The 27,914-nt window shown below is 40.5% G+C and overlaps 1 protein-coding gene and 1 long non-coding RNA gene across 2 annotated transcripts; both read left to right on the top strand.

The window, feature by feature from the left end:
- Positions 1-27,550, top strand: TSPAN3 (tetraspanin 3). Its single transcript, XM_041744601.1, has 7 exons — positions 1-208; positions 13,276-13,467; positions 13,705-13,779; positions 17,954-18,055; positions 19,035-19,187; positions 19,439-19,522; positions 26,657-27,550. Exons 1-7 carry the CDS (start codon positions 146-148, stop codon positions 26,747-26,749), a joined length of 762 nt encoding a protein of 253 aa, XP_041600535.1. The 5' UTR covers positions 1-145; the 3' UTR covers positions 26,750-27,550.
- On the top strand, positions 4,912-13,261 carry LOC121484844. The gene is made up of 3 exons (XR_005986128.1): positions 4,912-5,049; positions 5,151-5,543; positions 12,508-13,261. It is a non-coding gene; the product is annotated as an uncharacterized LOC121484844 (long non-coding RNA).
- Positions 27,551-27,914: the final 364 nt, after the last annotated feature.

Here is a 27,914-nt window from a genome sequence, read left to right as displayed (position 1 = left end):
TGGCTGCTGGGGCGGGGCTGCGCGGCGGCGCGGGGGCTGCGGGAGCGCGGCAGGACTAGCAGTTCCCGGCGGGAGGCGCCGCCGCCATTGCCGCCGCGCTCGGGGCCACGGCGCCGGCCGAGCAGGGCTCCGGGCCGCCGGCACCATGGGCCAGTGCGGCATCACGTCCTCCAAGACCGTGCTGGTGTTCCTCAACCTCATCTTCTGGGTGAGCGCGGCCCGGGGCGCGGAGGCCTCGGCGGGCGGGGAGGCCGCGGCGGACGGCGGGCGGCGGGCGGGCTCCGGGCGAGGGTCCCGCGGGGGCGGGGCGCCGGCGGGCGGGGCTCCGGGGCTTTGGGCGGCCCCGCGCGGTCACTCGAGGTCGGCCCGGCGGGCTCTGCGGCGGAGGCTCCGCGCCCTGGGCCGCACCGTGCGCTCGGGCCCCGGCCCCGGCCCCCGCCCCCGGCGCGGCCGCGTCTCCGTCCCCGTTTCCGTCTCCGTCCGCGTCTCCGACCCCGTCCCCGTCTCCGTCCCCGTCCTCAGGCTCCGGCCCCGTCCCCATCCCCGGTCCCGTCCGCGTCCCCGACCCCGTCCCGGTCCTCAGGCTTCGGCCTCGTCCCCATATCCGACCCCGTCCCCATCCCCATCCCAATCCCCATCCCAATCCCCTTCCCCCGTCCCGTCCCCGACCCCGTCCCCGTCCCCGTCCCCGTTTCCATCTCCCTTCCCAACCCCGTCCCGGCCCCGTTTCCGTCCCCGTCCCTGTCCCCGCGGACGCCCCCGGGCTCAGGCTCCGCAGGCCGCGGGGCTGCCGGGCCCGGGACACCGAACACGGCGGGTACCTACAGGGAAGCCTGTGTGCGCCGTGGCCGCCGGCGAGCGTGAGCCCAGTCGTGAGCCCGCCGAGCAGGGTCCGAGAGCAGGGCCCGCCTTCATCCGGGGGGCTCCGGGCGCTCTCGGGCAGCCCCCAGAAGCGGGGTGTCCGGGCATCTCGTTTGGGCGCAGCCCGTCCTCACCGGGCGCTTCGGGGAGGCCCGGCCCATCTGCACCCGCCCCACCTGCACCCGGGCCACCTGCACCTGCCGCACCTGCCCCACCTGCACCCACCCCCCAGATTCTGTTAAGCGTCTCTTCCCTCGCATCCTGTGACTGGGAAAACCTTGAGCGGTGCGGGAAGGTGCGCCCCTCAGCCGGTCTGCCTCGGGCCTAGACATCTGCCCCGCCAGTGCCTCCCTGCCTCTGTGCCCCTCCCTCACCTGCGGCCCCCCCCCCCCCCCCATCGGGAAAGAAGCCTAGCCTTCTGTGCTTCCGCACCCGGTGTGGTCCTGAGAGCGCTGCTCACAGTCGCCTGCCATCGGGGGGCTCCCGGAGTCACCTCCAGCTAGAGCAGCGCTTCTCACACCTTAGTGGGAGTCACAGACCCTTTTTTTTTTTTTTTTTTTTTTTTTTTTACTTTTTAAAAAGATTTTTCCAGGAGCTTCAAATGAGAAACAGCTGTTAGGTAATAAGGTGCTTAGGCAGAGACTTGGCTTTGTACCCCGTACAGGTTCTTGGGATTTTTTATGGGCGTAGCTATTTGATTTTGAAAAATAAATTATCAAGTGGATTCTAGGCTGTTCAGTCTCAGGGACTGGAATTGTCAATGAAACAAAATATTTAAAACACAGGAACTAGGGACGCCTGGGTGGCTCAGGGGTTAACCCTCTGCCTTCAGCCCAGGGTGTCATCCCGGGTCCTGGGATCGAGTTCTGTGTCGGGCTCCGTGCAGGGAGCCTGCTTCTCCCTCTGCCTGTGTCTCTGACTCTCTCTGTGTGTCTCTCAGGAATAAATAAATAAAATCTTAAAAAAAAAAAATACAGGGACTATTTTCTGTATTTAAATTTTGTGGGCGCCTGGGTCGCTCATTTGGTTAAGCATCGGACTCCTGATGTCAGCTCAGGTCATGATGTCCAGGGCCTGAGGTTGAGCCCTGCACCCTGGCTGACACTCTGGGGAATTTGCCTGGGAGTCTCTCTCTCTCCCTCTGCCCCTCCCTCCCTCCCACTTGCATGCACTTTCTCTTTCAAATAAACAAATCTTTAAAAATTAAAAAAATAATAATTAAATTGTCATTTACTCTAAAATATCAGTTGGGGATCCCTGGGTGGCTCAGCGGTTTAGCGCCGCCTTCGGCCCAGGGCATGACCCTGAAGACCTGGGATCATCAGGCTCCACATCAGGCTCCCTGCATGGAGCCTGCTTCTTCCTCTGCCTGTGTCTCTCATTAATAAATAAAATCTTAAAAAATAAATAAATAAAATATCGGTTAATTCTAAGTGATTGTGAATCTTTAGAAACGCTGTAAGTATATGTACTGCTGGTATTTCTGTGAAGAGATGTTAGATTGAACTTTAGTTGTGCTTTTTTGTGGTGGATTATTGCCAAGACTAAAGTCATACTGTGTAGTAAAAATACCCTTTTTCTAGGTTAGCAGAGTGGTAAAGCTTTTGTGAGATGTGAGAAGTTAAGCAATCGGGGGGTGGGGGGGTGGGGTGGGAATGTGGCTTAGAGCAGGAACATAACTAATGAGGAAACAGTTTGAGATGCGTCTCCCACTAAAGGATCAAAGGACAGACTGTTGGAATCTGACAATGCTGGTAACGATAACTAACGTTTGAGTGCTTCTGACACCAGGCAGTGTGCTAAGCACTTTACAGTGAGTGTCCTCACAGCAGCCCCATCTGGCAGCAGATCCTCTCCTGCATATTTTACGGATGAGGGCGTTGAGGTTTACTGAGCTGAAGTTGCACACCCAGGCTGTGGGAGCCTGCCTTCAAACCAGACCCCATGATGTGAGAGCAAAGTGTGATTTTAAAAGATTTGGAAGCAGAAGGGGACTCCTAGGCCAAGGTCGAGACACTATCTCTAAACCATACTAGTTCTACCCTTGGTTGGAGCCTGCACCATCATTTAAACTACACTGACTTGTCAGTTTAAAACATTAGGTCATTATGAGGAAGTACATACAACAGATGTTAACTTGTTCTGAGAATTTGTAATGCATTCTTCAGGGTTTGTTTTGTTTTGTTTTTAAAGATTGTATTCATGAGAGACAGAGAGGGGGGCGGGCAGAGACACAGGCAGAGGGAGAAGCAGGCTTCCCGCAGGGAGCCCGACATGGGACTCAATCCCGGGATCCCAGAATCAGGCCCTCGGCTAGAGGCAAACGCTCAGCCCTGAGCCACCCAGGCGTCCCCATTCTTCAGTTTTAATAAGTGTATTCTTATATAGCGGCCCCTCCTTCCTTTTAATGCCTTAACACACAGACACACAGGGAAGAATAAACATTCCCTGCAGAGAGCACATCCAGAGTTTACCTAGGTTCCCTTGGGCAACTTTGTGAAGACTTTATAGCTCTGTAGCACTGGTTCTTTACTATTAGATGGTATTGGCTGAATTGTGGATACTGGCCGACCGTGGATTAATTGCTTTGGCAAGTTCTTTATACCATTTAATATCTTGATAGTCCTGTTTTAGTTGGCAGTGTTCAATGAGCTGTTGAAAGAGCTATGTACCTGAAATACTTGGGCTTGGCATTAAATGACCTGACAGTCAAAGTTGTTAATGTTGACTTGGTCTGGATCCTTTGGGACAGTGCGGTGTAAGAAAGCTACCTGTGGAAAGGCACAAACTAAAAGGGGGAGCAATCGTTTTTAAAATCCTGAAGGCTGGCTTGTTAGAACTAGAGAGTTCCTTACCAAATTCCAGCATGTTAGGGTTTGTAGCTTGCAAGATAATTTTGGACAAGGGAAGTCAGGTGTACAACTTGAATCTCTGTTTTTTGGAGTGGCATACCTTTAAATGTAAGCATATTAGTGCTAGACCATGACATTTTATGGAAGACAGGAGTGTTTGAGGTATATGGACTAAATGTTGAAGACTATTGGCGTAGTCATTAGCCTCTTCTCTAAACTGCACCTTTGTACCAAGGTCAAAAAGAATTAATTCAGTGGGTCGTTTGATCTGACCCAGAGGAGGCCCCGTCTAAAACAAGCTTAAATCAGTATTTTTTAATTTTCAAGTTTTACTCTGGTAAATTAGTTGAGAATTTAGTCAAGTTCCATATAACACAAGTTGCCCTTTTTCTACCCTATAAGAAAAAGCCAATTGGCTAGTATCTATTTTGCTAATATGTGTCTTAGGCATTATAGGGACTGCAAGAGAAAACCTTGTCTATGCTTTAGAATTTGTAATGTGACCTATCTATTCAGACTTCTTTTTCATCTGTGTGAGAGGCAATAGTAACACTAACACGCCTCTGGAGTAGGAAGTACTACAGGAAGTCAGACACTTTTTAAATGCCTTTAGAAATAACTTCAGATTGTGGCACCTTCACTAATCATTCACTTATATAAAGTACCTATACATACAAATCATATTTGAAAGCCATATATAACCTTTAAGATTTATCTTTAAAGAAATTATTTTGATGTAGTACTTCCGAGTATATTATAATTAAGCAAAAGTGCTTTGTTAAATATAGCACAGATATCTGAGCATTTAATTTGTGCTTATGTTATTGATAAAATGATGGAAAAGACAGTAAAGGTATTCTTACAGAACTTTCTAGTGGAGCAAGCAAAAATAAGCAAGAAAAATATCAGATACTGACGTGATTGTGTAGACAATTAAAACATGGTGATATCATAGAGTGAGTGAATGGCTGCCTCAGGTCTGCAAAGAAGGTGAAATGTAATCTGGACTTTAAGGAGGAGCTGATTTGGGGGTGATTTGATGGTGATGAGGGCGTTTAAGGCAGGGAACAGCCTGTAGGCCTAATGGCAAAAATATACTTGGTATATTCAAATTACCAAAAGAAGATTTAACTATACTTCTGTGCTTTTTTTTTTTTTTTTTTTTTTTTTTTTTTTTTTTTTTTGTGAGAGAAAGAGCACAAGCAAGGAGAGTGGCAGATGGCAAGGGAGAAGGAGGCTTCCCGAGGCGCAGGGAGCCCGATGTGGGGCTGGATCCCAGGACCCTGGGATCGTGACCTGAGCCGAAGGCAGACGCCTGACCAAGTGAGCCACCCTGGTGCGCCTACCTTCATGCTTATGTTTAAAAAAATTTTTTTACAATATTTCAAGGAAAACTTCTTGTCAGAAATCTCCTTATACATATTTTGTGTTTTCCAGCACATCGTACACATTTGGATTGGGGATATGATAACTTTTAAAACTGGAACTTTCCTCAGACGTCCTGGAATTAACTTCTCTGCTTCCTGTATTTCTATCCTCAAGAATGACTACTCTGACAAAGACTGTGTCATCAGAACACACCTTCAGCTAACAGTTTTGTTTTTTCCCATAATTGTTTTTCAGTTCACTAGGAGAAAAGCAAACTTTGTCAGTAAGCAAGTCATGGTACATAATAGGAGACCTATTTCTTCCCTTGTCTTTGGCAGTTAAAGACATTGAATGTTTCCAGTCTTACTTCATTTTCAGTCATCTGTCCACTGATAAGTGCCTTGTGGCTCTGAGTGATTGTTGGCTGAAAGGACTCAGCATTGGGATCTTGGAATCAGTCAGGTGACCAAATGCAGGAATGCTCTCTTTAGCTGGAATTTAAGAAATGGGTTGTTTATTAGCTTTTTAGAATGTTTATCATGTATTGAAATATTTTCATGTATTTTATTCCATAAGATCCAGTTCAAGTTAGGATTTTTGCAGAAAACATATTCCATAAAATTTATACTTACACCAGACAGGTCTACCTTAAAAATCATTCACTCGTAAATGCTTGTTGAATATCTATGCTTTACATGTTTCTGAGAAATACAAGAAGCAAAAGACATAGTCCCTTTCTCATAGTCCCTTTTCTCATAGTCCCTTTGTAGTCAGAGTAGGTTATAGGGATAGAGACCTTATAGGGATAGAAGGTCTCAGGAAAAAAAAAAAAATGCATGTTTAAACTCCATGCTTCTCAGATGACCCTTGGAGCCTTACAATCTGAAAATAGCCAGTTTCCATGCTGCTAAAATAATCTGGCTCTGGCATTTGGTTCATCTCCAATTTCATTGCCACCCAAACTTTTGGGTGGTCTTTCAACTGGTAGGTATAAATTGGATTAGGTGAATAAGTTTGTTAAACTAGATAAGTAATGGCATAAAAAACTAAATACAGAAAAAAATGAAAATAGGGCAGAATTGAGGAACATGACCTCTGGAATATCATCAAAGTAATAGTGGTGTAAAAGGATTAAAACATTTCTTCTTTAGGAATAGTGACAATAATGCGGTGATGTAGATAATGATGGCAGAAGAGGCTTATTGTCAAAACTGCAAGCCTAAGCAGGAATTTTTTTTCTTTTTTTCTTTTGTCTCCTTGAAAGTTGATGTTGGGGGGTGGGGAGGGATAATGTGTACTGAAATAATCAGAATTATGTTAGATAATCAGAAAACATCTGAAGATGAGTCAAAGCCAGGTAGACCAGAGAAAAGTGATAAACGGGAGATTGGCAGAGATGCCTAAAGTATTTGGGGTGGAAGAGATGCCTATTTTATATTGGTGGTTAAGGACACATAGAGAAATTCATTCATGAGAAAACAACAAACTCTTGATTTCATATATAATTTTAAATATTTTACTTTTCTGATAATGCAATAATCTACTTGCTCTTTAAGAAGACACTAAAAAATATTTTAAGAAAACCAGCATCACCATAGTTCCACATGGAGAGACAAACAGTATTTTAGTGTGTTTTTTAAATGTATGTGATACATTTTCCCTTAGCACACAAGTATATTGCTAAATTGTGATTTAACAAAATATTATTTTTTAAAAGATTTTACATATTTATTTACTTATGAGAGACACAGAAAGACACAGGCAGAGAGAGAAGCAGGCTCCCTATGGGGAGCCCAATGTGGGACTCGATCCCAGGACCCCAGGAGACACCCTGAGCCGAAGGCAGATGCTCAACCGCTGAGCCACCCAGGCGCCCCTTAACAAAATAGTTAAAAGTTATAATGCCAAATGTACTTCTGGATGCCAGGGCTTTTTCTTTTCCTTTTGTTTTTGCTATAATTCCATTACAGTATTATTATAACATTTTGATGAACATACTTTCCATACAAATCTTTGTTTCTGTCTGATTTATTTTTGTAAGGATAGATTCCTAGAAATGGAATTAAGAGATACGGAAGCATAAATACTGAGGATGGTATGTGTTGCCAGATTTCTTTACAAAAAGATTATTCTATATTGATCTCTGCTCCAAACTGATGGTTCTTTTCTCTTTACCTTCACACATCTTTGAATACAGCTTGGCTTGCCCTTTTTTTTTTTTTTTTTTTTTTTTTTTAAGATTTTACTTATTTGAGAGAGAAAGTGAGAGGAGGGAGAGTGAGCGTGCAAGCGTGAGCTGGGGGAGGGGCAGAGGGAGCAGCAGACACCCCACTGAGCAGGGAGCCTGATGGGAGCTGAAACCCAAGACCTCAGGATCATGACCTGAGTCGGGGCAGAAAGCAGACCCTTAACCGAATGAGCCACCCAGCACCCTGCTTGGCCTTCTTACTGATTTGTTAGGTAGAAAATGATATTATTTTAAGAGCTTCAGAAAATCTTGGTAAGAGTAGATTTAGTTTCTCAAAGGATTTGGAATCTTTGGAATAGCCTTTATTTCCCTTGAAAGTTGATAAAGTGAATGAAATATACAGGCATTGGGCTTGGTAGAGGAGCGGTTGTGTTTAATGATATGAGGTATTAGTAAGAGTTGAAACAAAGCATATTTGGACTAGAGAATATTATGGTATGTAGAATGCTGAAAGATTTAAGGTGACTTTTAAGATGCTTGTAATGGCACAAAGGTGGAGTGTGGGGAAGCTTTCTGAAATGCATCGTGTAGAGTTACCAGTGGATTCCTTGCAGGAGAGAAGTGTGGTACATAAAAAACTAATATGAGTGAACAGGAAACTGAACTAAATGTTAAAAGATGTACATAATACATAAGATGGATTTCTGCTGGTATTTTTACCCTCTGCTTTCTTTTTGAAATCTGCTCTCTCACAGTGTCTGGAGTACACAGTAGTTTTCACCTTGCCTCTTGCGTGACTGTTTTTTTCTTCCAACATTCCAGTCACTTTTACTTTACTAATTCTTTGAGGTAAAAATTAGTCTGAAGGAGCAGTTCATGCAGGCAGATAAGAACTTGTCAAACGTTGTGATTTTATTTTATTATTTATTTATTAGAAGATTTTATTTTTTTATTCATGAGAGACAGAGACACACACACACACACAGGCAGAGGGAGAAGCAGGCTCCATGCAGGGAGCCCGATGTGGGACTCGATCCTGGGTCTCTAGGATCAGGCCTTGGGCGGGAGGTAGGTGTTAAACCGCTGGGCCACCCGGGCTGCCCAAACATGATTTTAGCTGAATGACCTCACGTGGTCCTCATCCTTACACTGTCTTGATTCTTGCCGGTTCTGGACATGAATTGATGACTGTCTTCTGTTCTTCTTTGCTTTATCTTCACCCAACTGTTCTATGGGATGCGTTCACCTTCACATTTCTAACTTTCCATATAGGTACACTTCTCACAGCAGCGCTCTTTTATTCCCTACTGATAACAAATCTGCCCAGTTTTTAATAGGGCCACATTCCCTCGTCAAGTTTCACTGTGGGTGATGTGCCCCCTTTCCTTTCATATTCCTTCTTCCTTAGGAAATTAAACAATTTAATAGTTTTGTGGATTTCAGCATTTCATCAGCCATTTTTTTCACAGAAGATTTGAAAAAATAGAAACAAAAACCACCCACCTATAGTTTTCTGTAATTTATAGTTTCTAAACTATAGAAAAAGCAATCTTATGTAAGATTGAAATGTTTTACTTTAAAAGAGACTTTACATTTGTGTGTGTGTAGTGGGAGGTAAAGGATAAAATGATACCGTACTTCTGGAACTCGCCTTCCGAAATTATATGGCAAGATAGCTTCATTTTTTAGAGAAGTAGCCTGGTGTGGAAAAGCACCAGCTCTCCCCAAATCCTAAAATTCTGTGGCTTAATTTAGGGCATGAATTTTTTAAAAGATAAGGAACAATAGTTTTTACAAAGATGATTCTTCTGATAGTCTGAGCCCTCAGCCTTTTTCCTTTAACTCTCCCTCCATGTCTTTGTAAAAAGAACAAGTATTTTTAGTTCCCTGTCCTGGCACAAATCCTCCTCCTGGGTTTAGATTTTCTTCTGCAGTAACTAAAGCAGCGCAGTTGCTTCCAAGGTCCACATTCCATCTCCTGTTCTGCGGCACCTCGCCCTGCGCGGAGGCTTTGTTGGCCCAGCCCAGATCCTTTGATGGACCCAGGCCTGCCACGACCTCCAGAAGCGGAGCCTAACCCCACTCCCCGGTGTAAAGCCTTTCTGATAGCCGTAATTCCTATATCAGACATCTGTGCGACGACCCCGCGTGCTCGTTGGGAATCACCTACAACTTCTCTGCTTACCATGCAGCTCTGCCTTTGTTTTTAGTACTGGTGGTGAGATGTCATTGAAGACGTTGCTTATTGTTTTTAGGTCTTCAGCTGTTGTTAAGACGCCTACTTTAGATTTCCAAAGAAACATGTCATTTCATAAGTGGTTTATTATGCAACTCAAGATATAAGCACTGCATACAGATATCAAAAGAAAATTTTGAAGTCCTCAATTTAGGAAACAAGCCTCTGTTTATGACCAGTGTGATTTATATACTCACATACCAGCACTCAGTGCAGTTTCTGCTTTGGTGTGTGCAGCTAATATACGTTGTTACCCACTATGTGTTCAAAATAGAGCTCTGTTATGTTCTCAGCTCTGCTGTGTGAATTGGATGTTGACTGGTTTGCAGCCTGGGAAGAGATACTGCTCTCAAGTCAATTAGAAAAAAAATAGGCAGCCTTACAGATGGCATCTCCTGCTAGCCTTCCATTGCATTTGTTACATGTCTGGTGGTATCTGCTGTTGGTTTGTTTTTCTGCTTCCTCAGTCTCACTTTCAGTTGAGTGCTTCAGTCTGGGTGAAGAGTGGCAGCCCTGGAAGCATTTCCCTTGGCTCATTCCCAGGCAACACCAATTGTGAGTCTCTTTAGGTGGAAAACTCATCATTTTGTATTTAAAATGCAAATACTGAGACGCTTGAGTGGCTCAGCGGTTGAACGTTGGACTTCCGGCTCAAGGCGTGATCCCTGAGATCCCGGATTGAGTCCCACATCAGGTTCCCCTTGAGGAGCCTGCTTCTCCCTCTGTGTCTCTGCCTCTCTCTCTTTGTCTCTCATGAATAAATAAATAAAATCTTTTAGATAGATAGATAGATAGATAGATAGATAGATAGATAGATAGATGCATGCAAGTACTTCAGTGCCTGTGCTTCAGATTGAATACATATCTCTTCCAGTTTTATCTTGTTTTCATTCAGATTTCTGTAGGCTAAAATTTCATTTATTAGAAGCTCAAAAATAGAATTTATTATTCTTATTATTTTTTAAGATTTTATTTATTCATGAGAGGCACAGAGAAAGAGGCAGAGACACAGGCAGAGGGAGAAGCAGGCTCCGTGCAGGGAGCCCGATCCGGGACTCGATCCCAGAACCCTGGGATCACACCTTGAGTGGAAGGCAGATGCTCAACCGCCGAGCCATCCAGGTGCCCCTGGAATTTATTTTAATTAAGCCTTTTAAGATATAAATATTGCCTTTTAGAGTAAGAAAGACTAAGAATCTAAAGAATAGAAAGGTGACTGATGAAGACAAACTGGACAAAATTTGATTTCCATTTAGAATTTTTTTGAATTGAGGACCGAAGGTATTTACTTTAGCAAGATATGTGTGTACGTACATGTGCTTGTTTATCACACATATATAGTCAAGAAAAAGTAGCATTGGGGCACGTGGGGTGGTTCAGTCAGTTGAGTACCCCACTCTTTTTTTTTTTTTTTTGAAGATTTTATTTATGTATATGACAGCACAAGCAGGCAAAGGGAGAGGGAGAAGCAGGCTCCTCCTCACCGAGCAAGGAGCCCTACACAGGGCTCAATCCCATGAGCTAAGCCGAAGACACACACTCAACTGCCTGAGCCAAAGTATCCCACTCTTAATTTCGGCTCAGCTCATGACCTTGGGGTGGTGAAATTGAGCCCTGGGCCCTGTCCACTGGGGAGTCCACTTGAGATTGCCTCCCCCTGCTCTTCTTCCCATGGCTCACAAGCACACAAGTGCTCTCAATCTCTCAGTAAATAAATAAATCTTAAAAAAAAAAAAGTATTTGCTAAGAATGTTACATGGTCTATGTACTGCTATAATTAATGCGCCCAAGCTCTTAAGCTATTTTTCTTCTTTTCCCTTTCCTATGCTTACCTTCATCCCATACTAATATATGCCCTAATATGTCCATTAACTCTGAGAACTCTTGAAAAGGCCTGGTTACTGTAAGTGCAGCATTTATAAACTAAAAATCTATTCCAGATGTGATGGCTATCGGGTATTTAGTGAACCAGATTGAGTCGCCAAATCATGCTTGAATAGTGAACTAAAACTATAAACATTAGGCTAAAGAGAAAAAAATAAAAACTAAAGCTTATGATAGAAATGGGAGGTGTGATTTCAAGGGAAAGAATGAGATAAATTGTATCAATAAATTTTGATTGATTGCACAAAACACCTAAAATGGTGTTTAAAGGGTGGTAAAGGGCTAAAAGACAGAAGGTCAGAATTTGTGCCCTGAAAGTATGCTGAGACACGCATAGTTATGACATTGTGTGTGTCTGTGTGTAGGAGACATATGTAAGTTGTGACAGCTGTAATGAATGCCCTGTTAGAGAGCCAGGTGATGTGTGAGTGGATAAAAGGCACCTGATCCAATCTGAAAAGGTCAAGAATCTGAATCTTAGTGGGCAACAAGGAGTCCTCAGGCCCATGTAGAATGGGCATTCCAAAGAGCAAAGCAGAGAGGCATAAAGTGAGGGAATATGTGGTACATTTGGGCATAACAGTTTTCTCTTAGGGTTATGAAGGGTAATGGGGTCAGGTGAGGAGCAGGGGGCAGCAGCTTGTTCAGCAGGGGCCTTATTTGCCTCGTCCTGATTTTTAAAAAGCTCCTGTCCTGATCTGGTTTGCCTAAACTAAGTGGGTCCCATAGACTAAAGAAATCAACAGTGTTTGGGTTGAAAGAGTTCATGCTATTTCTAATATTACTGTGGAGGCTGTTTTCTAGTTTGGAGGTGAAATCATTCTTTTCCTGAGGAAGTCTCAAAGTGCTCTACAAATGATAACTCATTACGCCAAATGTTTTAACACTTAGCTTCACACTGCTTTTGATCATTCATTCACATGTAAGCAAATGGCATTAGGCTGTCAGCATTGAGCAGGTACACAGTGGCAGCAAAATGATGGCAGAGGAGGGAGAGTACATGTGAAACTCCGACGCTCGAGAGTGGTGTCTGGAGCAGCACTGAATGAGGCAGATCTCAGTTCCATGACTTTCTGGATTCACTTTCCCTTTGGGTGCTCTCAAACCTTGTTATTCAGAGTTTAGTCCAAGAACCAGCAGCATCACCTGGGAATTTGGAAATGGGGAGTCTCGGGTCCCAGCGCCAGACCTCCTGAATCAGAGTCTGCAGTTTAATAAGATCCTCAGGTGACTGCTGTTCACCGTAGAGTTTGAAAAGTACCATTTAAGCAATAACTAATGGTTTGTGAAGCTCTTTAATTAACTGAGCCTTCTAGCTTTATTATTTCAGTCTTAGTTAGGATAGTAAGTTTTTGGAAAGTAGGTATCAAGGTTACTAGCTATTATATTTTCTTTTTCCAAGTGGATGGATAAAGGTTAGAAATGCACATTCTGGAGTCGGATTGTCTGGATTCAAATCCTGGCTCTGCCACTTGTACATGGTTTCTTCGTTCGTTGAGGGCAACTGCAGTGAGCAAAGGTAGAGCCCACCACCCCACTGGTCCGTGACAGACCTGTAATTGAGTTACAAATAAGCCTTTGTTGTGTGTTTGGGGGCAGGAGAGTTCATTTTTGTCAGTATTACTGGATTCATGGTCTTCTTGATCTTAACCGATGCACCAATTACTGAAAAGAAGGCGTAGCATTTGGGAAACTTTTCAACTTCAGTAGAAAAAAACGTTCTAATGAATAATAGACTTTTCAGCTTCACTGTAAAAAAAAGTATATAAATAGATTTTAAAGTGATGGCAAATCTGATTAAATTATAACATGCTAAGAAATAGTAGGAACATTTTGCTAACGGAGCTTAAAGATTTTTACCAGTGCTCTGATCTTGTTTTCTGCAGGGGGCAGCTGGCATTTTATGTTATGTGGGAGCCTATGTCTTTATCACTTACGATGACTATGACCACTTCTTTGAAGATGTGTATACTCTCATTCCTGCTGTAGTGATCATAGCTGTAGGAGCCTTGCTTTTCATTATTGGCCTAATTGGCTGCTGTGCCACAATCCGAGAAAGCCGCTGTGGACTTGCCACGGTAAGTTACCACTTCACCAGCTGCATGTGTCACCGTAGTATGTGGGAATATTTCATTTGTAACTGGCTTGAATAGAGCATGAAACACCGTAGGCTCTTTGCCTCTTAAGATTGAAACAAAATTAGCACTTCTCTGCAATCTAGCAGTTATCTCAGGTAACTGTTTTTATATCAAGATAATATTTAGAGCAGTTTTTAAAATTTGTATTTAATTTTGACACTATTTTCTTCCTTACAGTTTGTCATCATCCTACTCTTGGTTTTTGTCACAGAAGTTGTTGTTGTGGTTTTGGGATACGTGTACAGAGCAAAGGTATGTTGTCTACTGTAATTCACAGGTTTTAAAATTAATTAATTTCATTTGATTAATTTACACAATTTTGATTAATTTTAATTAATTTAATCAATTAATTTTAATTAATTAAAATTGTGTAATTCACAGGTTTAAGTATTTCAAGTAAAATAAATAGAACAAATTCATTTTATCAGAGTAAACATTTTCTTTTGCTTTTCTTCAGTTTAGTCACTGCTTTAAAAATCTAAAGTAAGTTAGAAGTTGCACAGAGAAGGGATGCCGGGGTGGCTCAGCAGTTGAGCATCCGCCCTCAGCTCAGGGTGTGATCTTGGAGCCCCAGGATCAAGTCCCATATCGGGCTCCCTACATGGAGCCTACTTCCCCTATCTCTGCCTCTCTCTGCGTCTCTCATGAATAAATAAATAAAATCTAAAAAAAAAAAAAAAAAATTGCACAGAGAACAGATTGATAGTTGCCATTCATGGGAGATTGGGTGAAATGGATGAAGGGAATCAAAAAGTACAAACGTCCATTTATAAAGTAAGTAAATCATGGGGATATAATGTACAGCATGGCAACTTAAGTTAGTATTACTATAATGCATATTTGAAAGTTGCTAAGAGAGTAGATCTTAAAAGTTCTCTCATCACCATAAAATTATATAATTATATGTGGTGAAGGAATCAGACTCACTGTGGTGATTATTTTCCATATAAAAAGTTTGAACCACACTGAAACTAATATAGAATGTTAGATGTCAGTTTTACCTCAAAAAAATGCATTTAGTAAACATAAGTCCAGTTCTCTAGCTTAATAAAGAGAACATACCAAAGAACTGGGTTTTTGTTTTCTGTTTAAGAATACTGCAACATTTCAGGCTCTTCTTTCTGAACACTTCTTTCCACCAAACGTACCCATGTAGGCATCTGAGATTGTGTTTAATGTGGATTTTGATCTCAGTAAGTCTGCTGAAAGTTTGATTATTTTTTTTTAAGATTTTATTTATTCATAGAGATGCAGAGAGAGAGAGAGTAGCAGACACACAGGCAGAGGGAGAAGCAGGCTCCATGCAGAGAGCCTGACGTGGGACTCGATCCAGGGTCTCCAGGATCATGCCCTAGGCTGCAGGCAGCGCTAAACCGCTGCACCACCGGGACTGCCCTGATTATTTCAGTTTTTATGTATTTTTCTACTACAGTAATTTTTTTCTACAATGTATTCTGCACTGTGTCAGTTGGGATCTTATGAGAAGTACATGCAAAGATGCAATTCAATGTACATGGATTCTGTTAGAGCAAAGGCCTATGAGAGAACATGGAGAAGGAACCAGGACTGGCTGAGAGCTAGCAGGCCTAATGCAAGTGTAATCCCCAGTACTTGTTAGTGTAATTATGTAGTTAATTAAATATTGACTAAGTCCATGAAAAATATGAGTACATGAAAAAAAGAAAATTGAATGATTTGAAAAGACTTGGTAAAAACAAGTAGTTACTAAAACATTTCTGATCAAATCAGATATGGGTATGATCACTATAAAAGTTTAGGGGAAATTTATTAACATTTAGTAGAATTCCACACTTTGTTTTTTTTTTTGTTTGTTTTTTTGTTTTTTTTTTAGAATTCCACACTTTGATTGTGTTATATGTCTCTGCAGTTTCAAGAAACCCAAACCCATTGAAGTCATTGTCAATGTATTAAGGATGTGATTTGTGCAGAAAAATGATAAAGAGCTCTAGTCAGTGGATCCTCTGCAAAGATAAGATAGGCTTACATCTTAAGATTGGTGTGAAATACCTATTTCTGTGGTTCAAGCTAAATGAAAATGTTTACTTTTTTAGAAGTCTGTGATTTTTATGGACTTTCTCAGTTAACCAACCAACCACTACTGATCACAGGAGGCTTCTCCATTTTTAAATCCAGTATAAGTGCATTTATGGCTCATTTTTACATGTGGGGTAATAATGAAAAACACAAGATGTCCTTTGGATTAGAGATAGTATATGAAAGTCAATTTGGGTCATGGTTAGGTCTTTTCGTTCCACAAATATTTGTTAGGAATAGTTTTAGAACTTTGTCAAAATCATAGATGGCCTACTTGGATTTCAAACTATATTTGACAAAAATATTTATATATAGGTACCCATAAATATATACACCCAGCTCACCTAGTTGACCTTTGAACAACACAGGGTTTTTTGTTACTGTTGTTGTTTTTGTTTGTTTGTCTATTTGTTTTTTTAAACACAGGGGTTTTGTATGTACAAGTTAACATGGGACATAAATCTCTGGACCCCAAAGGGTAGAGATCAGCCCGAGGGGTTTCCTACTGGCACATATATTCTCTATGTAAGACATGTTAGAGAATATTCAGCTATCCCCTTTATTACATTAAAGCTGTCTGCTGAAAGAAGGATTTGTTTTAAAATTTGATTCATCCAGGCCCACGTCTAACCCCAGACTTTTTCATGTGGTTGATTTGTTCATGCAGAATTTCCAGCTAACCCTTAACTAAACTTTATAGGCACACTCTAGTGACTGTTCCACAGGGGGGAGACGTTACAGCCCTTTGTAAAATTCTTCTGGAGCTTCAATTAGAGGCTGTTGTAATATCTGATCACAACTCACTTTCCTCATTTGAGGCAAGATAATAGAAACATTCCAAGAGCAAGTAATTTCTGGACAAGATGGTCCCGTCCCCCCCCCCCCTCGTCCCCCCCGCCTCCATCCCCCTTGATGGATTCTGCTACAATGTATATTTTAAAGATTGAACCTGGGACTCTGAATTCCTTAAGGGCCAGGCCGTCATCTTTGACTGCCCAGCAGTGGCAAGGTGCCTGGCATAAGTGGATTGATTGAATGAAAAAAAAATATTACATAGCAAGACTTCTAGTCTCATTTAATATAGCAAAGTGTACTATTCTAATTTGTACGTATTTAGCTTTCTTTAAATTACCTCAGAATGAGCTCCAGATGAATTGTTGGTCAGCTGAGAAGTTCAGATTTCCTCAGCTTATAAATTCCCTGTATGGAAGGGTGACATAAGATTTCTGATTTCTGTTTTAGAACTAAATTGAGGGCTTCATTTTCCTTTGCCCTTTGGGAAAAAAATGGCTTGGTTCTGGACATAGAAAAAGATGGTTATGAGTTGAGATCCTGCCTTCTGTGCCTATCTTGAGGAGTGAGAGGTCCTGCCAACTTGAACACCAAGGCAGCTGTTGCCAGCCACCCCTGCTTGCTCCTCTTTCCTCTTTCTTCGTCACTTCCTTTTCTTTTACCTATTTTGCCTGTTTTTGCTTTCCACCTACAGTGCCACCTAAGGTTAAACAGACCTACCTTAAATTTAATTAATTGGGGTATAACTTTAGAGCTATGATAAAAACATAATAGAGGTATTCTTTCTGTAACTTAGAGTTTTAAATCAAAGGCATAATATGCCAATTTAATATTCAAACCACTGATACATAAGGTACCAGGCAAAGATGCCCCAAAAAGGAATGCATTGGATTATGCCCCTACGGGTTATCCGCTTTATCACATAACTGGTATAATTACTAAGTGGGCCTAATCATCTTAGAAGGGTAAGGAGAATCTTAACACAAGCATATTTTACTAAATGACACTTTCTTGCCACGGTAGTGATTGGCAGCAATACGTTAGAAAGGATTTATTTCCTGTCTTTCCATTCACACAACATGGAACTGCACTTTTTTCATAAAGTGCCACTTAAACAGACTGATTTTTTTTTTTTAACCTGCTGATTACTTCTGCATATTTGGCCAAATCTCAACATTGAATTAAAAACTGGAAAGCATGTTGGTATTTGTTCCAAAAGTTGAAGTTGGGGGGGGGTAAATTATTTTTGCCTCTGTTGGAACAGAAAGTGAGTAGGTCCAACCCACTAAAAGTTTACTTGAAACGGAAGGCAGTTCATTTATAATTTAGGATATGTGTCTCAGGGTTCAGCTGCGTTCTCCTTCTTAAACAGGTTGTTAATCTTCCATCTTGCACACAGTCTTCTTTGAATGCTTTTAATCTGTCTGAATTTTCAGCTGAATATCCATAGAGGTAGGAAGGATTCACAGAGATGTCTGGCAACTTGCCATACATGTCACTTAGGTATTTTAGCTGAAGTCTTGACAAATATTAATTTTACCAGTATTTTTAAGGAACCAAATTCTTTGTTTTGATTCAGGTGGAAAATGAGGTTGATCGCAGCATTCAGAAAGTGTATAAGACCTACAATGGAACCAACCCTGATGCTGCTAGCCGGGCTATTGATTATGTACAGAGACAGGTGAGGTCTCTTGAGGCTGATTTGTTTTTGAGAGCCAATTACTTTTGGGTCCACCTTAAACTAGCTGCTGTTACTAGATAAATTAGACATCTATTCTCATAGCCATGGTTATCTTCATGATGTCTAATATTTTTACCTTCACACTTTTTTTTTTTCCACTGTCACCTAATCAAAGCCAGATAAGAAGCATTTGACTTTTTACCAAATGATTAGTGAGAAAGGTGATAATGAAAGACAGGTATGATCACAGGGAAATGTGGGAGCCTTGAGGGACTTCAGAGGAGGTAAGAGGTTTTTTTCATTTACCTTTAGAAAGTGAGACCAGAAAAGATAACAGACAAAACTATAAAAAAAAAAAAAGAAAGAAAGAAAGAAAAGAAAAAGAAAAAAGGACAATTTGAAATACATGAAGGTAGAGAGAATAGTATAGTACCCATAAACTACCCCCAAATTGACAATTTTTTGTCAATCATATTTCACCCTTTACCCGATGTATCTTTTGCTTGATTACATTAAAGCAAATCTCAGACATTTCAGAGAAAGTATTTGAAGCACGTTGTCATTGGAAATAATATTTAACTCAGAACCAGGTATTTACCATGTAAGATATGAAGATTTTTCTTAGCTATAAATTACCCCTTGTGGGTAATATGCTTTTCATGTGGAGATTCTAAAATTACTTGTCATATGTGGCTATAAATAACCACATAGTCAGAATTTAAAATTTAAAAAAAAAAAAGAATTTAAAATTCAATTCCTTAGTCATCCCAGCCACATTGTAAGTGTTCAGTAGCCTCAGGTGGCTAGTGGCTAATATGTTGAATATGCAGACACAGAACATTTCTGTCATTGCAGAAAGTTTTATTGGACCTCACTGGTCTAGAGTAGCTGAAAGCTCTGCAGTGCACAGAACTCTAAAGTTCCACACAGGAATATGTGTCTTATGAGGACTGATATTTCTCTTTTCTTCCCCCACTAGCTGCATTGTTGTGGAATTCACAACTATTCAGACTGGGAAAATACAGACTGGTTCAAAGAAACCAAAAACCAGAGTGTCCCTCTTAGCTGCTGCAGAGAGACCGCCAGCAGCTGTAATGGCAGCCTGGCCCACCCCTCCAACCTTTATGCCGAGGTAAGTGTGATTTCTTGGCCAAGACTTACTCTAGCTTGGTAACCTGTTTTTCTCTGTGATTTGTCTTTACCTAGATCTTCTTTTCTGTACTCTTTGACCTGTCTTTAATGCTCTTCTAGGTTGTTGTAAATTCTTTTTAAATGTATTCTCTTTCCCTCTGTGTTTATTTTCATTTCTGCCACTGAGCAGTAATACTTGACCTTGCAGCTTTCACTTTTAAATGACTTCTAATGAGAATAACTGTGTTTCAGGGATGTGAGGCTCTAGTTGTAAAGAAGCTACAGGAAATCATGATGCATGTTATCTGGGCAGCGCTGGCATTTGCAGCTATTCAGGTAAGCGCAGCTAACCAAGGAGTTGTCATCAGAGTCTGCTGATTCACTGATGTCAGCTGTGCATGGTTTTCATCATTAAGTACACTTAAAACTTTGTGTATATAGATAGATAATTTGGGAGTGATTGAGAACCAGCCACCAGTTACCAACACCTGTAATTTCCTGTCTCTAGACCTACACCCAAGATGGTTCCAAGAAACCACAGATCTGTATTTGAGGGAACTCTGCTCTATTTTCTTGATTAGTGAGTTCAAAATACATACTATTGTCCTAGTGTATTCTTGGGAGGTATTTTAGTAGAAGCTCTCAAAATTTTAAAAATTGTACTGCTTTATTTCACTTTGGAAATGGAAAGCTTTATTTCAGTCTTCTTGTACTCTTTCTTCTGGTTCTCATTTTTCTGTCCTCAAGGGTTTTATATGTCCATATATGTTAATCAAGAACTGATCCTACAACACTAGGTTCTTAAACTGATAAGAGCAGTTTCATTGCTTTACAGAAAAGATCGAGTGAAAATTGAGGTTCTAGTCTCTTCTGTATTTGTGGACTTAGTTTTTCCAGACTGACAGCCATCAAGGAATCACTTGGCACATCTGCAGGTGAACCATGCCATTACTGGTAGCTGAGGGGACTTGTTTTCCCAACTCCTACCAGTGAAAAAAGTCTTTTTCCCATCTAGTAATGGCATGTGCAGAGTAGCTGGTGACTGTTTAATTACTTCTCACTTTACCTACTCCTCCTTCCCTCTCCCACCTTATCCCACCCATGCACCCTCATCCTTATCCCTCACCTGAAAATAAGAAAGATAACTATTTTTTCGCTCAGTACAACTACCTACAGTGCTAGTTTCTCAGGCATATACAATATATTTTAGGGATTATCTTAAACTCAGAATAGCCAATTGTTTGAAATGATTGAGAAGCCTTTGCATCAGATCTAGTTCTCAAAGTGTTCTTTTGGTGGTTCTTGAAATATGCTTCAGGCCTAGAGAACCTATTTTAAGAAAGTGTAAGTAGCTTTTAAGTGTTAGATAAAAACCAATATAATTGCTAGTTTAAGTGTAAGTTGCTTGTATTGCCTACTCTCTGTATATTTGAACAAAAGCTAGTCTATTTAATAGGAAATGCCTTTCAAAATGGCAAAGAGGTGATTGTTGACTTTGCTGGTATTCAAACAGCCCTGAAATGATTCATTAAAAAGCTTAGCTCTTTATTTGCTATGGTCTCTGCCCTTCTAAGCATTTACTTTGTGGCTCAACATGGCAGTAGTATGATGACCAGAAGGCATGTATTTCATATCATTTCATATCTTGATTGTCTCTGCAAATACATTCATGTAGCTAAATAATGAATAGCTGAATAAAATAATGAAACATGAAGAAGGTCTCTTTTCCAAGGTGAAATCGTGGTATGTGCATTCTTAATGATTTTATTTGTGTTAATAAATCACGTACTAGCATGCAGCAAAAAAGCTTTGAAACTGTAAGGTGCTTATGATCATGAAATACACAGCATGTATAAAGAAGACTGATGAAAATCATTACTTTAGCTATGTCCTTCATCTAGTTACACTTATTAACCAGGCAGATATTGCTTCGTTAAATATATTTTCAGTGGGGGGGGGGCTAATAAATATTTTAATTATTCTCTTAAGTATGCCTTCTCATATGCATTTTAGGCTTAAATCACCCTGATTTAGGTAATGGCTGATAAAGATTTGACGTGTTCAGTTTAGCAAAACTAAGTCGAAGATTCAGAGCTTTCACAGACTCAAAACCTAGTGGCTTTGAAAATTTGAAAACTTTGGTTTTAAGGGGAAAAAACATACATTTGTAATAATGAAAGAATTTCCCTAACATGTTTTTTTTTTTTTTAAAGAGTACCTGTAAATGTTCTGAACTTTTGATACTCAAAATCTGATTTAAATTGATGCCCTAGGTGTGGAAAACCTGACCAAAGGCAAAAACAACACAAACATCAGTGATCTCTAGTGCTTGTATGCCCATCCTGATAGAGAAAGTGAGAGCTAAAGGACACTTGGAGAGTCTGTTGTCCTTGTTTCCCTTGTTTTAAAGGCCATGAAAATGAGGAGGGGGTGGGGTGTGGAGCAAGGATAGTATGACTAATGACCATCAGTGAAGCTTGAATCCTGGCCCATTGTACTCTGCCTCCAATTACAAAGTGAAGAATTAAGGTTCTCAAAAGATTAAATTCCTCAATTCTGCTATGAAACCTGACAGTTAATTTCCACTTCAGCTTAAGAAAATACACAGTGTAATTGCATTGAAATATCATTGGTACTTTCCTCCAGGTTCTGAAGTGAGGAAGCTCTAATAGCTGGTTTTAAATAATGCTCAGGGCACCTGTCTTGCTCAGTCAGAAGAGCATGGGACTCTTAGTCTTGGAAGTTGTGTGTTTGAGCCCCATGTTGGGTATAGAGATTTCTTAAATAAAGAAAACTTTTAAAAAAAAATAATGGTTGAAAGATGACTTTTGGTGGTGGTGTATCTGTTTGGTGGTGTAACTGTTTGAAGCATGGTCTTTTTTTAATTTGAGTGTGATTTGTGGTACTGTTACGTTACATTTTGTTGAAGTTCCAAGACATACAGTGAGTTTAGGAAGAAATTTTCTCATAAACTTAATTTACCAATAGAAGGCTCTAGTTCACACGTTAACAGTCTGTAGGCCCTTTGGGCCAAAGCTATTCCACTGCCTCTTATTGTGTTAGCCACACTGATTTAATATTATCTGTGACTGCTTTTGTGTTATAGTGGCAGAGTTGTGTGTGTGTGACAGAGACTGATTTTATTTTGTCTGTTGGTTCACAAAGCCTAAAATATTTACTGTTTTCCCTTTAAGAAAACATTTGTTGACCCTTGTCCTAGTCTAGTTAAATGATCTAGGTTTGAGTAGGACCAAAATAATGAAGAAAATCCTGAAAAATACTAGTTAATTCTTAAAACAGGTTTTTTCTTTTTTTAAGATTATATTTATTTATTCATGAGAGACAGACATAGACAGGGGGAGAAGCAGGCTCCCTGCGGGGATCCCGATGGGGAACTCAATCCCAGGATCCTGGGATCACGACATGAGCCAAAGGCAGACGCTCAACCACCGAGCCGCCCAGGCATTCTGCAACAGCATTTTTCAATATAAGAGAAAGATTTTTAAAATGTTGCTACACTCCTTATTTTGTTTTAGGTAATCTCCACACCCAACATGGGCCTCTGTCCTACGACCTCAATATCAAGTCTCATGCTCCACCAAATGAGCCAGCCAGGCACTCCTTATTAGCTTTTTAAAAATCAGCAAGATTTTTGACTTCTTTTAGCATAGCCAGCCTCTTAAATTAAGAAATGATCAATTAGGAATTTTATATCTAAAAGATATGGTCATAATAATGGATAAAAATGGAGGTTTTGATTTGGCAATCTCTTAAATATCTGCTGTAAGGCTTTCTGCAAAGTATGGGGAAATGGGAATTGTCTTTGGAGTCTCATGAAGTTGGCGTGTCCTCAAGATGCAATGATCAAGAGCAAACTGTCACAGAGGATTGTTTCCCAGGGCCAGGCTGCTTTTTTTCTGGTCTGTCAAGTGTGAAAGAGGTTGAGCCTGCTACTTTCTTGCTGCTGTTTCTTGATTGCCAGTTATTCATTAAAATGAGTTAAAATACATAAGTAACACTTTAGATTGAGCCCCCAGATAGTTAAAATCTAGTGGGTTGATTCTGACATACATTTAAAGAAATATTTCAAGTAATTCTTCATTAAAAATTTAAACCAAGGCTTGGGAAGCTAATTCTTGAATGGCTAGGTTTTGTTTTGTTTTTAATTTAGAGGAAATTAATCTTTTTTATTTTTAAAGATTTTATTTATTCATAGAGAGAGAGACAGAGACACAGGCAGAGGGAGAAGCAGGCTCCATGCAGGGAGCGCGATGGTGGGACTCGATTCCGGGTCTCCAGGATCACGCCCTGGGCTGCAGGTGGTGCTAAACCACTGCGCCACCAGGGCTGCCCAAGGAAATTAATCTTAATTGTTAACTTTTTATAAGTTTTACCCATTTGATAGAATTTTTTTCAGATGATATAAATTGAGTGAAATGTAAGTCTCCCTGTCAGTCTTATGCTAGTTCTTGAGTCCCATTCCATCTCCCTTTAAGTAGCAACCACTGTTACCAGGTTTCTGTATATCCTTCCAAAAGTAGTTTTGTTTAGGTACCACGTAAATATTTTTTATGTAAATGAAAGCTTATGGTATGTAATTTTCTACCTTGCTTTTTTAAAAGATTGAGTTAATTGTATATTCACATGCATTTTTTTTTTTTATTAAGTAAACTCTGCCTCCAACATGAGATGCAAATTCATGACCCCAAGGAGAAGAGTGGCACATTCCACCAGCTGAGCCAGCTAGGCACCCCAATTCACCTGCAGTTTAAGAAGTAATACCATCAGAGTCCTTGTATGCTTTGTCCAGTTTCCCTCAGTGGTAATACTTTGCAAAACTATAGTGTATCACAACCAGGGTATTGGCACTGATACAATCCACCAATTTTATGCAGATTTTTCATTTCTGTTTGTATTTGGTTCTGTATAGTTTTATGACCTGGTAGGTTCCTATATCCACCACCACAGTCAAGATACTGAACAATTTTAACACCGTAAGGATTCCACTTAGTACCCTTTTGTTACTAACTGCATCCACCTCCATCCTGTGCCACCTCCTCCCATACCCTAGCAACTACTAATCTGTTCTCCATTTCTAAGTTTTGTCATTTCAATGTATTATATAAATGGAACCTTATGGTATGTAACCTTTGGTTCCTTCTTATGTCTTACTATGGCTGCATAGTGTTCCATTTGTGGGGGGGGCATGCTTTATAATTTAATCTACATTAATGAGCACTTATATAAGTCTTGCTATTACAGAAATGCAAGTAGCGGATGTCCTCTGTATGCATGTGCAAAGTCTATAGCAAAACTTTGTAGCTACAAAGTTGAGTCCATTGTATAAGTGGCTTTTTGATAGGTACTTCACTTCCACATTTTTCTCAGAAAACAGTGTTTCCAGTTTGCAGTTCCAAAACCTTGTATAACAATACCTCTTTTCCCATAATACCCACTACGTAGTATATTCTAGAACATTTTAATCCTTGGCAGTTTTTTAAATCACCATTTGCCTCTCTATTTAGCAATTATTTTTTGTAGTTGCTTGCTGTTATATTTAGACTAAGTGCAGATTAGTTCTCATGACTTGAGTATTGCAGGGAAAATTTTTATTGCAAGAAATAACTCTGGAGCTAAGATATTTCCAGTTGTTGGAAAATTTTAGTAATCAGTGAAAATTCAGTATAGCAGAGCTTTGGAAGCAGACCTGTAGTACTGTACTAGTGATAAAGTTTGGACTCTAAGAAGTTAATGTGTAGAGCTTAATGCTCGTAAACAGACTCATTCCCAAGCATGAGTAGGGTTTTATCAAGCTTATTTAGTTGTTTTAAAATCAGTACAAGTTGACATCATTGAAATAAAAGTCAGGAAAAGAAATGATGCTTATTTCAGACCCCATTTGAGAATGCTGGCTCCTTCAATAGAAGTTAACCAACTGAAAGGAATGTGAGGGAAGTGGAATGGGAAAGAGGTTTTTTCACACCCCCCCCCCCGCCCTAGAAAATCGGTAATTTCTGAGCTTAGCATTTTCATTGCTCAATTTAACATTGCTTGGGAACATAATTGTGTTTGATTTTATAGCTATTCTGAGAATGTTTTGATGATGTAGTGAATGGAAATGTATTTCTTTAGGAATTAGATAGTAAACATGTCTAGAACTGGCTAAAGATATTTACTAAATTTTAACAATTTCCACTTTTAAAATGTCTCAAGGTGCTTTATGCTATTACTGCGCTCAACAGATATTGATACAATGAAACCAGCAAGCATGAATGTCAGCAGCAAGTACATATATCAATGGGTAGAATATGGGCTAATTAAGGGCAGAAATTGGAGTGTGTGACTTCTGTACCACGGAGACTTCAGATTGAGGGCATCCTTATCTCTGTGTTGTGTCTCATTAGTTACCCTCCACTTCAGACTGAGAGAGCTGAGAGCTCGATGATTATGGATCCGGCACATTTTGTTGAAATTGATGGACCCCATATGCACAGAAACAGACCTTTCACTGCCCGTGAAAAGTTAGAACAGCAATTAACTTACTCTTATTTAGCTCTTTGGTTACTATTTATATTTTGTAAGAAGTCAGGTCAGAAATCCTAGAATCATTTTCTCCTTAATCCAGTTTAATCCTCTTGCTTATTCAAAATAACATCGCATGACTTTATTACAATTCCAGTTTGCTGCCACAGAATGATTAGGGCTTATTAAAATAAAATAATGAAAGAAGAGTGACCTTTAAAAAGTAATATGTCTGTAATAGCACAGAGCCAAATCTGGATTTCAAAAATAGTAAATAATTATGAAAGAAATAAAAACCTTCAAACCAATTTCTTGGCATCAAGATTAGTTTTCCACCATAGGGCTTTTGGGCTGTTTATTTACTGAATTTTGTGGATTGTTAATAAAGCCTGTGTCCTCAGGTCCAGATGCCTGAAAAGACCACCAGTAAGTTTCCTTAATACATGTAGTCTTCGTCATTCCACTCCCTAGACCCTTGCTGTCCGGATGGTAGCCACTGGCCAGTCACGTGTGTCCCAATTAATTTAAATAAAATAAAAAACATAATCCCTCAGTTGCACTAGCTACATTTCAGGTGCTCAGTAGCCCCATGTGGCTAGTGACTACCAAGTCTGTAAGCTCAGATACAGAATGTTTCCATCATTGTAGAAAGCTCTTTTTTTTAGAGCGCTGTCGATTGAGAACGGGATTGAGAATGGGGATGGCAGGAGGAGAACCTTGCGTTTCTGCTCTTCACATATTGTTCTTAGGTGTGAGGCAGGGAAACTAAAAGTTGGTTTCTAAAAAGATAATGTACATATTAGAAATTGCTTCTGTTCCTGTCGTCACTGCTTTTTTGATGTTTAGAGATTGCTGAACTTGGAAGCAGTTCCGTTGCCAACCACGAAATGTACACCGTGCTCTGAGAGGGTCTTCAGCCTCCTTTTTCCCCCTGTTTTCTTCCCACAGCTGCTGGGCATGTTATGTGCATGCATCGTACTGTGCAGAAGGAGTAGAGATCCTGCTTATGAGCTCCTCATCACCGGTGGAACGTACGCATAGGAGAAGACGCAAGCCTCAGCTTTTTAGTCGTGTTCTGATTTGGAAGGTGAATTGAGCAGGTCTACTCTATTGGCGGCCTGAGCTTATCTAGTTAAAGCACACGGGTGTTGGACAAAGCAGCTTGGCTCTTCATGTGCTCACCTACTTCCCTGCCCACCTAGGAGTTTCTTTTCCTCTGTTCTAGCTGACTCTCCGTGTTCCTAAGTTCTTAAGTATGGCAGTTTATGTTCTAATTTCAGAACCATTTGCAGGTTGCATAGTGTGGGAGAATCAAAAGAGGGCCTAGGCCTGCTTCTGTTAGGTCCCTGCAGTAACGGGGCTGCTGCCGGCGTATCTCTGGGCCCTTCCAGTCTGCATGGTGGAGAACTCTGGGCCAAAGGTGCTTGCGGGGAGAGGGAGGAAACCAGCTGCAGTGAAAGTTAACACCAGATGGTGCCCCTCGTCAGTGTCCTTTAAAAAAAAAAAACATATACTGTAGTTCAGTAAGATAGCAACTGTATAAAATTGCTAAAATAGATTTTAGAATCATTCAGTGTGTCTCTTGGTTCATCTTCAAAATCAGACTGATCTTTGAAACTAGCAGTTTTTAATCAAAGCTGGCTTTATAGGAGGAGTATAATGTATGCACTACTGTTTTAAAACAATTAGTGTGTGTGTGTTTTTGTATGATTGAGCCCATTCATCGTAAGTCTAAACTCGTTAGCATTAATGTACCCATGTAGACTAGCAAAGTAGTATGTAGATGTGATCTCAGTTGTAAATAGAAAAATCTAATTCAATAAACTCTGTATCACCCCTGAACATGTACTTTTTAATTATTTGGGGACATTTCAGCTCCCAAACAGCGGTGTAATGTTTTATTTTTATTTATTTTTATTTTTTTTATTTATTTATTTTTTCGGTGTAATGTTTTAAATGTTGGTGCTGTCTGCAGTTCTTCATGATTTACATGTGTTTTAATTATATCAGTTGCCAAATTCTAAAGGCCTTGGGATCCAGAAAACCACAGGTGCTTTTCAGTCCAATATATCCTACAAAGCACAGATCCCAATCCCAGGTGCCCATATCATGGTTTTTAAATACACCACTAGGTTATTCCCTAAAAATAAGGATATTGTACTTGAGCACGTTGAATACTGACACAATACTTAAACTTTACCCCTCA

This window comes from Vulpes lagopus, chromosome 2, assembly GCF_018345385.1.
Source record: "Vulpes lagopus strain Blue_001 chromosome 2, ASM1834538v1, whole genome shotgun sequence".
NCBI classification, from domain to species: domain Eukaryota; kingdom Metazoa; phylum Chordata; class Mammalia; order Carnivora; family Canidae; genus Vulpes; species Vulpes lagopus.
This window is presented reverse-complemented; position numbering and strand designations above follow the sequence as displayed.